Source organism: Salarias fasciatus, chromosome 7 (assembly GCF_902148845.1).
Source record: "Salarias fasciatus chromosome 7, fSalaFa1.1, whole genome shotgun sequence".
In the NCBI taxonomy this organism is placed as follows: Eukaryota; Metazoa; Chordata; class Actinopteri; order Blenniiformes; family Blenniidae; genus Salarias; species Salarias fasciatus.
Window position 1 is genome coordinate 31146569 of NC_043751.1, and position 13234 is coordinate 31159802.

Below are 13234 nucleotides of genomic sequence, written 5' to 3' on the forward strand. Positions count from 1 at the left end.
CTCACCAGTAATTCAATGATTCCAAACATTTCTGAACACTGTATCCACTCCATTATCATCAGTGACCATGCCCCAGTATCATTCAAATGGAATCACCCAAGACCACACAAACCAACCCCCAGATGGCGCTTCAACACATCGCTCCTGAAAGACGATGAATTTAACAACCTCATCAAAAAAGAGTGGGCATCCTTCCTGGAAATAAATGATTCCTCAAAGCCATCACCCACACTCTTATGGGAAACAGGTCAAGCTGTCCTAAGAGGAATCATCATATCATACTCTGCCTTTAAAAAAAAGAAAGACAACAAGAATCTGAGTTAGAAGAAAAAATCAAACAACTTGAAATCACCAATGCAACTAACCCAACGGAAGAAAATGAGAAGAAATTAAGACAGTATAAATTAGAAATTAACCAAATATTGAATAAGAAAATCACCCTTTTAATCAACAGACTCCGGCAAGAAAACTTCCACTACAGTAACAAATCAGGAAAATACCTCGCAAATCAAATTAAAAGAAATAAGGAAAAATCCACTATCCCCACCATCAAGAACTCAGCAGGGAAGCCAACTAACTCACCAGATGAAATCAATCAAGTATTCAAAGAATTTTATGCAAACCTTTACTCCTCAGACAACAACTCAAAGGATGAGGACATAACATCATTTCTCACCAGCGTTAACTTACCCCACCTTTCCCCTGAACCAAAAAATACACTAGACTCCCCCCTAACGAATGAAGAAATACACTCTGCTCTCAATAAAATGCCCAACAATAAAGCTCCTGGACCTGATGGCTTCCCTGCTGAGTTCTACAAACACTTCTGGTCCATCCTGGCCCCACTTTTCCAGAACATGTTATCTGAAATACAGCAGAACTCTAGATTTCCTTCAAACATGAACACAGCCTCCATCTCACTCCTCCTCAAACCAAATAAGGATCCCACCCTGCCTTCAAGTTACCGTCCCATTTCACTCCTCAATGTTGACATAAAGATCATCACTAAAGCACTCTCCCACAGATTAGAAAAAATAATCCCATCCATAATTCATCCAGACCAAACAGGATTCATTAAAGGAAGACATTCAGCCAATAACACGCAGACTGTTCAATGTCATGCACCACTCGACCACACACAATCATCCAACCATCATCACCACTTTGGATGCAGAAAAAGCCTTCGATAGAGTAAACTGGTCATTCCTCATCCATACCCTCAACAGATTTGGCTTTGGGGAATCATTTATGAACTGGGTCAGAACACTCTACACTTCACCTACAGCCACAGTCATTACTAACGGACAAACTTCACAAAAATCCACTCTTCACAGGGGGACCAGGCAAGGATGTCCACTCTCCCCCTCTCTGTTTACCTTTTTCATTGAACCCCTAGCAGCAGCCATCCGTCAGAACCCCCTCATTACTGGAATCCAAACGCCCAACATGCACCATAAAATCAGCCTCTATGCAGACGACATTTTACTCTTCATTCAGAACCCACAATCGTCACTGTCAGAAGTAATAAAAGTTATCAACTCTTTTTCCTCTCTCTCTGACTACTCCATAAACTGGAACAAATCATCCATATTACCATTAAACACCAGCAGTCTGGATGTGGCAGCCCTCACCACACCCATCCCCTTCTGCGCAAGTCACATCACTTACTGAGGAATCCACATTTCTCCCAGACTGTCAGAGTTGATTACTTTAAATTTCACTCCATTACTCAAAACAATAAACGATGATCTCCAACGATGGATGAACATACCACTATCACTATTAGGCAGAATAGCAACAATAAAGATGACAATCCTCCCTAAAATTAACTATCTCCTTTCAATGATCCCCACTCAGCCACCTCTCATCTGGTTTAACTCTCTTGATTCATCCATCAATAAATTCTATTGGAAAAATAAACCCCCAAGAATAAAACTGACCACACTTCAGAAAACAAAACCATTAGGCGGAGTCAATGCACCACATTTTCACCACTATTCACTAGCAAATCAACTTCAGTATATCTACAAATGGACCCACCCCACTCAGTCAGACAACACTTGGTTAGACATAGAGCAGACAGTTAGTGATGAAATACATTTAGCAGATTTACCATTTCTCACTCAGTCTATCAAAAAACACCCCTGTTTCAAAAACCCCACAATATCATCGGCTCTGACAGCCTGGTGGAAATTCCACAGCATCACTGACTCCACTCTGGCACCCTCACTCTTCACCCCCATCTGGCACAACCCGGACTTCACCAGCAATAAACAACCATTACACTTAAGCACCTGGGCAGATAAAGGGATCACTCACCTCAAACACATCTTCAACAATAACACCCTGGTCCCATTCCCGCTCCTGGTCCAGAAGTTCGGCATCAGGAGCCAACAGTTTTTACAATACCTACAGGTTTCATCATCCATCCAATCAGCAATGAAAAACAGAAACGTAAACCTCGACCTCCCCCCTTCAGCTTCTACCCTCATTAATATCTCCTCTTCAAAAAAACTCTTATCTAAAATATCCAAGTTAATTTCACAGACCGATACAATATCATCTATACCTTCAGAAAAATGGCAAACAGGTCTCACAATTGCTCCCGATGCCGACTTCTGGCCCCAAATCTGCAAGAACATTTTCCTCATGACAAACGCCAACCTACAACTCATCCAATACAAAATCATTCATAGAACACATCTGAAGGGACAAAAAATGCAAAAAATGGGCTTCTCATCATCCGATAACTGTTCACACTGCACAGAAAACTGCACAGATACCTACATTCATGCAACCTGGCACTGCACACCTGTCCACCACTTCTGGAACAACATCACAGACATCCTGTCACAAATCATGGGCTGCCACATCCCACTTCCCCCCACCCTCTGTTTATTAGGAGACCTATCCACATCAAAACTTGATCATACACAAAACCGTTTACTTCTCGTGGCGCTAGCTGTTGCCAAGAAAACTATCCTCATGAACTGGAAATCATGGAACTCCATACATATTACAGACTGGAAAAACCTCCTCATCGACTACATCTCTCTAGAAAATACAAACTCCTCTGATATCCCCCACAACCCCATCTGGCAAACATTCATTAACTTTCTGCAATCATGACCCACAGCAAACCACTCTCACATAGCATACATATTGTTTTTGTTATTGTTATTGTTGTTCTTATTATTGTTATTGTTGTTCCTATTGTTGTTATCATTGTTGTTATTGTTGTGATTGTTGTTGTTATATTGTGGTTGTTCTTGGTGGCAGAGCTCTGTTGCTGTTATTAATGAGGTTTTGATTATTTGGGTGTTGTTTTCTTTACAATTGTTTGTATATGTATGTATTGTGCACATGTGTGAATGTATGTATGCGGGTATGAATATGTATGTGTATCTATATGTGGGGAAAAAAGGGGTGGACTGTATATGTTTTTCTGTTATGCACACACACACACACACACACACACATATCATACACACCAAATAGCTTACTCATTAGTTGTTTAGTTTCTTTTTGTTGTTGTTTTTTTGTTGTTGTTGTTTTGTTTTGTTTTGATTCCTCTCTGTTTTCTGTTGTGGTTGTCGTGTTGCATGTCTCTGTCTATCTGTATTGTTTGTTCATGTTTGCAATTAAAAAAAAAAAAAAAACAAACCCCGGCAGAAAAAACACTGGGGAGGCGAGATGGAAGCAAATCGCGCAACAGCGAGTTGTCTAAAGAGCTCCGTGGCAGAATCCAAGCATCGCCCGATCGGTGTTATGGATTAACTGGTTCCCGTGTTAACGAATGACGGCGGAGGTCTGTGTAAACACCTGCTGGTAACAGCAGCTGTTAAAGTAAGACTCACTAAAGACTTTAAACGTACACACTCACTGTAACTGTCGATAACCGACGTTCGCCAGAACGACTACATGTTTCAGTCTATTGGTCACCAGTTAACACGGGCACCAGTTAATTCGAAACATCGGCATGCCTCACACCGAGACGTGCCGCTCGGCGGCGGCGCTCCGGCCGGGGAGCAGCTGCTCCTTCAGCAGCGTATCGTGGAGATGTTGGGACGTTATTAGAGCAGAGATCAGCAGATAAAAACTCTCTGCTGGGCGCCGAGGACTGCTGCTGCAGAGAGGAAGACCTGCAAGTTCCTCCAGAGACTTTTAGTCGTCATGTCACAGGACGCTGTATGATCCACTTCACCCAGGGTCCTTGGAAACGAGGATTCATCGTGGATCGCTTAGTATGCTGTGCATGAATACAGTCGCGTTTAATACGATTGTTTACAATCGGATTGAAAAAAAACACCCATGTAAACTGGGCCACTGGCACGGCAAAGAACTGTGTCAGAGCTAGCGACCAGCAGATGGCGGTAGTGCAACCAATGGGATGCAAGCTGCCGTAAAAAATCACAGAAGAAGATGATGTGTCAGATGTGTCACAGCTAATGGAGCTGACCAGTAAATAGATTACTAATTTAATTAAAGGCGTGGTGTCGGATCGGTGCCTGGACTCCAGGACTCGCCGATACCGATGCCAGCATTTTCGGCAGTATCGGCGCAATTTCCGATCCTGGTATCAGAATCGGAACAACTCTACTTATCTCAAAAACTGGGAAATTATTGTTAAAAGTTTTCTACACAGTGGATATCAAACCTTTTGACTTGTCAGGCCTGGGCTCAAAAAGACATTTTTCACACAGGGATTTATTTGATTTGTCTTTTGACTGACTGTTAATGAAGGATCGACCGATATGGCTTTTTTTACTGCCAATGCCGATTATTGGTACTTATGGAAACTGATAACCGATATGTCGAACCGATACTCATTTGCAATAAAAATGAACAATTTTGGCGTCAAAATTTAGCTGTGGGTGGGACATTGTTACACAGCCCAGAGGAGTGACTTCAGGCAGAGAGAGAGAGAGAGAGAGAGAGAGAGAGAGAGAGCTGTATAAATGATCCAAAGAGCACCTTTTAAAATAAATTTATTCTGTCGGCTATTGGTGGGAAAAAAAGACCGATACCGATTATTAGAAAAATGAACCATATCGGCCAGGCCGATAATTGGTCGATCCTTACTGTTAATCCAACTCCTTATTTGTAAATGGTTAAAGAAGCTGTAATTGTCTATGCCCAGGGTGTTCAACCTGTGGCTCTTCAGTCCCTCTGTAGCGGCTCCACGGAGCCTTCGCAATATGAAAGGTGAATGAATATTAAACTTATTGTTGTTGTAGCTACACACCACCGTACTGTTCAGAATGATTCGTCACTCTCGGTTGAAAAAGGATTCCAAAAAGGTTCAAGTAAAATGAGAGAAAAATAGCAAAAAGCACAAGAAACGGAGAAAAGTAATAGAAGAGCTTTAAAAACGTGAAATGTTTAGAATGTCTAAAAAAAAAAGAACAGAAATATGTTTGGGGGAAAAAAACATGTAAAACTGCTTCAAAGGAGGTCAAATGTTTAAAACTGTTAAAATCTCAATTGTCAACAAAAATGCTTGAAAAGAGGAACACAATTGTTAAAATCAAGTACAAGAATAGGTTAAATTTCATAAAATGTTCACTACTCTGAACCCTAACTTCATAAATGCATCAGTAGATCTACGTAGTTTTTGTTTGCTCATTAAAACCAAGAATGAAGCTTCCTGAGCTGCATTCTCCTCATTTTAAAGCTCAAATGTTTTCTATGGCTCCAGAACTGCTGGACTAGAGGGAAAAGTCACTGAATGGCTCTTCTGGTCATAAAGGTTGCAGAGTCCTGCTCTGTGCCATGTACTTCTGACAAATGTGAAAAGCTGGAATAATTATTACTGATGTAAAGATCACCTACAGTTTTTATTCCTGTTTTCAGCCATCTTTGTAATGAACCGTCAGATTGGGGGTTTTGGAATATTTGGATCATTGTCTCGAGGGGAATTCAGCAATAATTTTATGCTCTTAGATTTTAAGGCGGTTTTTACATGAACAGTCAAATAAAAATTCCAGAACAACGTTTCGAATACGAGGCTTGTTTCAAAAGGGAAACATGAAAATATCACCTGCTATAAACTAAGACAATTTATCGGTGGACAAGCTCGGTGACGCTGAGGCAACTCCTTCAAATCTCAACCCATTTTATCCTATCGGCTTTTAAAATACTCAACTTTTTTAATCCTTTCTTCAACCTTTTATCGCTTAATTCAGCTTTTCTCAACTTTTACCTTTCTTCAGCTTTTTGCAACTTCTCTCAACTTTTTCATAACTTGTCAGCTTTTTAAATGTTTTCAACCTTTTTTAACTTTCTTTAGCTTTTTGAAACTTTTTCGACTGAGAAAAAAGATGAAAAGCTGAAAACGGATCAAAGAGTTGAAAAAAAGTAAAAAAAAATTGCAAACTTTCTTTTTTTTTAACCTTTTCCAACTTTTTTCAACTTTTTCGTTTTACTTTTTGGAGCTTTTCTTCAACTTTTTCAGCGTTTTTCAATCTTCTTCTTGAACTTCTTCTGCGTTACAGTTTAGCGTTTTCAGCTCAGCGTTCGCTCTGGCGTCTTCTTCAGGATTTGAGTTCCCTAAACGTTGGACTTGTGTCCCGCAGGTTTGGAAAGCGCGGCTCAGTGGCTACGAGGAAGCCCTGAAGCTCTTCCAGATGATCCCAGACGAGAAGAGTCCCGAGTGGGGGAAGTACCTCGGCCTCATCAAGAAGTTCGTGACGGACTCCAACGCCGTGGCGCAGCTCAAGGGCCTGGAGGCGGCGCTGGCCTTCGTCGAGAACGCACACGTGGCCGGGAAGTAAGTCTGCGGCAGTTAGCGTTGTTTGTTTACGTCTCTATGAGCAGCGTGAGAAGGGCCATAAAGTACAGGAACGTCGGACATGTTGAAAACCGCAGCAACCTGCCGGAAGCTCACTGCTCCGTCCTGAGGAGGTTATTAGATTCCAGAGACGCACAGGAAGTGAATGATCTGTGCACGAGCACAAAATGCCACGAACGGCAAACAAAGACTGAAAAGTTATTCATTATTACTTCAGTTACTTTTTAAGGCAGAATAAATAAAACATTTGTTTCAGATCTCTGAAGAACTTTCTCTTTAAACAGCCCGTCGTCTCCATCAAGACATGTCTGGGTCAGGTTTATTTTTTCTTTCTAAATGAGAGTTCTGGGACAGACCGGCGTGAGGCGTGAGTGGGCGGGGCTAGACGTCACACTTCCTGGTTCCAGAGCCAATACAACCCAGTACAATACAGTTCAAACCCTGAGCTGTATCCAGCCGCCGCTCCCTGTGTGACTGAAGACCCTGCTGTGCTTTGATCTCAGTGTTACTGTGTGTGTGTGGCTCCTACATGCAGTGCAGTGTGTGTCTCAAGTTGTAAACTTTTCAGAATCAATATCAAAAACCTATTTCTGTGTTTCCTGTGAAAAGTGGAGACATCGGCAGCTCTGGTGCTTCAGAAGTCGATCCCAGCATGAGCTGAGAGCTGAAGGTCGTCGAACGTGTCGATAGGATCAACGGGCTGTGATCAGAGTTACTGCAGCACGATTCAGTTCACATAAGCTGGAGTTACTGTGTTATTGTATTGACAACATAGACTGTTGTCTAAATAGTTTTGGTTTTTCTCTTGAACACAACACCGGGGCTTTATTTCAGTGGTGATGAAAATATTTCAGATGGATCGCTCAGGCTGAATCTGAAGTGTTCAGCGAAGTCTGTGGCAGTGGCTCACGTTTGAGGGAACGGCTGGAAAAAAGATGAGAATTTGTATTTGTTGTTCTGGCGCTCAGATCGGTACTCGGTCAGCAAAGAACTGGTATCGGGACATTCCTGGTCGTCCTGGCCGTGTTCTGCATCACAGTGGCAGATAAAAAAAGAGAAAAGGCCAAGCGTGAGCTTTGATTGCGTTAAAATAAGAGTGTTCTTTACCACAGAAATTATGGCGTTTTTGGGTTTTAAATTCCATTTATTGAGGTTTTCAGGTTTCCTAAAGTTTTAAATTTGACTTTTGAAAAGGTGCAAGAACCTTGATTTAACAGGTCCACTAAATCAAGACCATAATAGGACGTCCTAATCCACTGCGGTCAGAACAGATTTTCTCTCATCTTTAAAATATCAGGCTTCTCGAACCCGTGGAACCCGTGGAACTAGTGACTGGTTAACCAGTGGTTAACCAGTGGTTAACTGGCCTCAGGCTCGGTGTGACATTAAAAGCAGTCTTGTTGGAAGAAGAGAGGAGAGAGAGCCCTGCTGCAGAGAAATGACTCCAGGAGTCTGAGTGCCTGAGACCTGACGCACGCACACACACACACACACACACACACACACACACTTTCCAGCTTTATTTCTCGATAATTTCTGAACTTTTAAGAACAAAAACCAGCCCACGGGGAATCACCGCATGTCAAGACTATGCAGCAGGAGGGTGTTCAACCTGCGGCTCTGGAGCCACGTGTGGCTCTTCAGTCCCTCTTTAGCGGCTCCATGAAGCCTTCATCACATGAAACGTGAATAAACATTTGAGTACTTTTACAAAATAATCGTCACTCTTGGTTCAAAAGGGATTCAAAAACGGTACAAGTGAAACTAAAACCACAAAAAAATGGGGAATTTATAGAATGAATTTAAAAAAAAAGCAGAAGTTTAGAATTTGTAAAAGAAGAAAATGCAGACAGAACCACTTAAGAAGAGGTAAAATGATTAAAACGGCTCAAGTTTGAAAATTGTCTACAAGAAATGCTTGAAAAGAGGAACGAAACTGTTAGAATCAAATAGGTCATAAAATGTTCACTATCATGAACTCAATTTAGAACCTTAAATACATCATTAAATCTAGTTTTTGTTGTTGAATCAAAACTGTTCTGAAACTTCCTGAGCCGCGTTGGCCTCATTGTAGAGGTTAAATGTTCTTTATGGCTCCAGATCAGCTTCGTTTGGGCAGAAAGTCATAAAAATGGCTCTTTTGGTCATAAAGGTTGCAGATCGCTGCTAAACAGCAGAGTCAGATGTTCAAGAACACCCCAAAACACCCCCACAGGCCAGAGTGACCCGGTTACACACACACACACACACACACACACACACACACACACACACACACACACACAACCAAAAAGAACACAGGGACACACAGAAAACAAAACGTTACTAAACGAATAATAATGAAAATGAAAAATTCATAGTAACTCAAAACATCAATAACTGAGTGAAGGAAAAAAACAAAACGAAACATTGTCTCTGTTCCACCTCCCACCGCCGAATAAAGTCAGGGGACTCCGTATATCTGAGAAAGTCCGATTTGACATGGGGAAAAATGTGCAGAACCGTTGAGTTTAAGTTTCCAGTTGGGTAAAATCAGCCTTCAGGCCAGAAGCGTTGAGACGACGGGCTTCAGCAGCTTGGACAGCTCCGTGGTGGCGGGACGGTCCAGCCACGGGCCAGGCTGACAGGAGACATCGGGACGTGTCTCTGATGAGGCGGGATACGGGACGCCTGTGGCGCTGTTCTCTGCTGTTCCCGTGTGAACGGACGTGGTTCTGGAAACGCTAAACTTCCCTGAGACGACGCACGATGAGGTGGATGAACGGCCGCTGCTCCTAGTTCTAAACCGCCACCTCTCTCACGGTGGTGGGGTCAGAGGTCAGGCTGGAGGATATGGCCTGACAGCCGGCACGACGAGGTCCGAGTCTCCTGGAAACGCGGTTTCTCCGTCTGTCCCCAGGACCACGGGGGAGGTGGTGTCCGGCGTGGTCACCAAGGTCTTCAACCAGCCCAAGGCGCGGGCCAAGGAGCTGGGAGCGGAGATCTGCCTGATGTACATCGAGATCGAGAAGGCCGAGGTGGTGCAGGACGAGCTGCTCAAGGGCCTCGACAACAAGAACCCCAAGATCGTGGTGGCCTGTCTGGAGACGCTGAGGAAGGCTCTGAGGTGAGGGTCCGGGTCCGGGTCTAGGTCTAGGTCTACCTGGACCTCATTTAAAGACACTGAACTCAGTAACAGACCTGAAGAACTGAAAACAGTTAAACCTGGACTCTGCTGGAGCTTCTCCTCTGTAGTGACGACTGTTTGATCCCCTTTAACATGAACTCTTCCTCCTCCTCCTCCTCCTCCTCCGGTGCTGCAGTGAGTTTGGCTCGAAGGTCGTGACCCTGAAGCCGGTGGTGAAGATTCTCCCCAAGCAGTTTGAGTCCAGGGAAAAGGCGGTGAGGGAGGAGGCCAAGCTGCTGGCCGTGGAGATCTTCAAGTGGATCAGGGACTCTCTGAGGCCGCCGCTGCAGAACATCAACTCCGTGCAGGTGCGCGCTCACACACACACACACACACATGCACAGGTTCGTGTTGCTGGTGTGTACTGATTGGTCCTCTCCCGTGCCGTGAGCAGCTGAAGGAGCTGGAGGAGGAGTGGGTGAAGCTGCCGCCGTCTCCGCCCAGACAGAGCCGCTTCCTGCGCTCGCAGCAGGGCCTGAAGGCCAAGCTGCAGCAGCAGCAGGCGCAGGGCCAGGACCAGTCCAACGGTAGGAAGCCCCGCCCCCTCCCCCTCTGCTCCTCCCCCCGGGGGCCCGGCCGCTGACCGCTGAGCTCGATTTCCTCCCGCAGATGAAGAGGAGGAGGCGGCGGCGGCCGTGGATCCCTACGAGCTGATGGAGGCCGCCGAGATCCTGTCCAAGCTGCCCAAAGACTTCTACGAGAAGATCGTACGTCTGCTTCCTGCTCCAGTCCGCTCCTCCTGCCTCTCTCATATTTTTCTTTCTTTTTTAATTTTCTTTATTAAACTGGTGCACAATGGACTTTTTTTGTAGAAAAGAATGTAGATGCAGAAACTTGTACAAATGACACTCAAAAAGATCTTAAGTCATTCAGGATGGAATATTATTGGGATGTAGTTGTGATTTTAGAGTAATTCCTGATCTTCAGCGTGTGTCTGTGTGTGTGTGTGTGTCTGTGTGTGTCTGTGTGTGACTGTGCAGGAAGCTAAGAAGTGGCAGGAGAGGAAAGAGGCCCTGGAGGCCGTGGAGACGCTCACCAAGAACCCCAAACTGGAGAATGGGGACTACGGAGACCTGGTCCGAGCCCTGAAGAAGGTCAGAGTGTGTGTTGGATCAGAGGAGAGTCACGGCTGTGTTTGTGTTGTGTGTGTGCGTGCGCGCGCTGGATCAGAGGAGAGTCACGGCTGTGTGTGTGTGTGTGTGTGTGTGTTGCAGGTCGTGGGTAAAGACACGAACGTCATGCTGGTGTCGCTGGCCGCTAAGTGTCTGGCCGCTCTGGCCGCCGGGCTCAGGAAGAAGTTTGGGACGTACGCAGGACAGGTAGGTCAAAGGTCACGGAGCGCCGCTGGAATCAGGTCTTCCCTCCTCACTCACTGCTTTGATTGTTTCTCCTCTGAGAGGTAGTTTCACCAAAATCACCACAGAAATCCCAGCTTTCATTTCTTCGCTCCCGGCTCTGGCTTGTCGCTCTGCAGCGAGCGATCTGATTGGTGGAGAGACACCAGCTGGAGCCCGAGCTTCTAAAGCCGCCTCTGATTCGCTCATTTTTAGAGGCTCGATCCAGCGGGAGATTTCAATGACGAAAGTGGAGAAATGTCAGAAACATAGATGAAATTGAATCTCCAGAAAAGCAGAGTGCCGTTCCATCTCTCGGTTCCAGTTCGATGATGGAACGGATTCAGAGTTTCCCAGTGGAACAGTGAGGAGCGCCGGCAGGTTCTCCAGCAACGGAACGGTGACGGAACGTTCTGCTGAAGCTTCTGTGGGAGCCGGGTCCAGTAACTCTGGTTTCCCGTCAGTCTCTCGGTTTAGGATCAAACCATGAATCAACCTGCTGCGGTTTGTTGATTTGCGGTTAGCCGTTGGCAGCTCGCTGTTAGCAGTTAGCCGTTAGCCTCCAGTCAGACTCCTCATTCTGGGCGCCGCTGCTTCTTTCAGGTGGCTCCGACTATTCTGGAGAAGTTCAAGGAGAAGAAGCCTCAGGTGGTCCAGGCCCTGCAGGAGGCCATGGACGCCATCTTCCTCACCGTGAGTTCCCCTCCTCTTCACCTCCTCCTGCCGTTCACCGGGCGGCGGCGCCGGGCTCCTCCCCCCTCCTGACGCTGACCCCCTGCTGCTTGCCGCCGTTCTACCCAGACCACCCTGCAGAACCTCTCGGAGGACGTCCTGGCCGTGATGGACAACAAGAACCCGTCCATCAAGCAGCAGGCGTCCCTCTTCCTGGCGCGCTCCTTCCGGCTCTGCACGCAGGCCACGCTGCCCAAGAGCGTCCTGAAGCCGCTGTGCGCCGCGCTCATCAAGGTGAGGCCCGGCCCGGGACCACGCCCCCCCCGACCAGCACAGAGGCTCCGGTCCAGACAGGCCGAGAACACCTGAAGACCAAACGCACACTCTGAGACGCTGCTGCCTCCTCATCAGTCTGTCCCTGAAGCTGCGCTGTGTAAAAACATTTAATGCAGTTCACCTTTATCCCCTTAAGCTCAGACCTTCTCCCGATGCATTTATCAATTATCCAGACGCATTTTGCAAATTCCACAGACGCACTATGTACCGTTAGAAAGCTGATATTCTCATGAATCCGCTGGTATAAACCACTTTCAGATGCGATTACCACAGCGGGTAGTATAAACACATTTGTCCGACAAACGGCAAATTAAGTAAACAGCGCAACTCACCTTTGGAGGCTCATAACTGATCACAGATGATCCATAATCCAGATAATCCAGCAAAAACTGCAACAATCCAAACGTATGCATCCAGGCAAAGCTAGAAAGTATAGCCTTTTGTCCAAAACATGTCTTGAAATAAGCAAATAATCCACAATTAGACGCGCCACCGATAATAATCCATATTTTTATCAGATAAAAACATCCAGACCGCTCTCACTTGCTCTGAGGATATCCAATATGGCGACTGATCGGTTTCCGTTGCTTATTCGTCATATTTCAACCAATCAAGTGACTCATCGCTGCCTCCGATGGCTAACCAGCCAACCGCTGCCGAAACTGATGGACCCACGTCATCGGTCGTCATCACTCGTCATCAATGAATTCTGAGCCAATCACGTCGGTAGAAACGTTTGACTGACAGGGCTGGTAGCCAATGAGCTTGCTGAATGGCTGGCTGGCCCGCTGGCGGGGTTTTGTGACTTCTCAGGCATCTGCTGAGGGATGCACCTGCTGTCTGTCCCTGCTCGTCTCAGTCTGAGTGCCTTATCCCACACTGAGGCCTCTCTGAAGTGATTTTTTGAGTACTTTATGAGTTTTTGGAGTGAAAATA

General features: G+C 45.6%; 1 protein-coding gene across 2 annotated transcripts in view; it reads left to right on the plus strand.

The window, feature by feature from the left end:
- The window catches only part of ckap5 (cytoskeleton associated protein 5), a 39964-nt gene that overhangs the window by 8594 nt on the left and 18136 nt on the right, over positions 1–13234 (plus strand). For both annotated transcript variants that reach the window (XM_030095665.1, XM_030095666.1), the window contains exons 3-11: positions 6576–6769; positions 9690–9896; positions 10093–10264; positions 10351–10483; positions 10566–10663; positions 10937–11050; positions 11171–11275; positions 11894–11983; positions 12092–12256. In XM_030095665.1, coding sequence (XP_029951525.1) covers positions 6576–6769; positions 9690–9896; positions 10093–10264; positions 10351–10483; positions 10566–10663; positions 10937–11050; positions 11171–11275; positions 11894–11983; positions 12092–12256 — 1278 coding nt within the window. The remainder of the gene's footprint in view (positions 1–6575; positions 6770–9689; positions 9897–10092; positions 10265–10350; positions 10484–10565; positions 10664–10936; positions 11051–11170; positions 11276–11893; positions 11984–12091; positions 12257–13234) is intronic.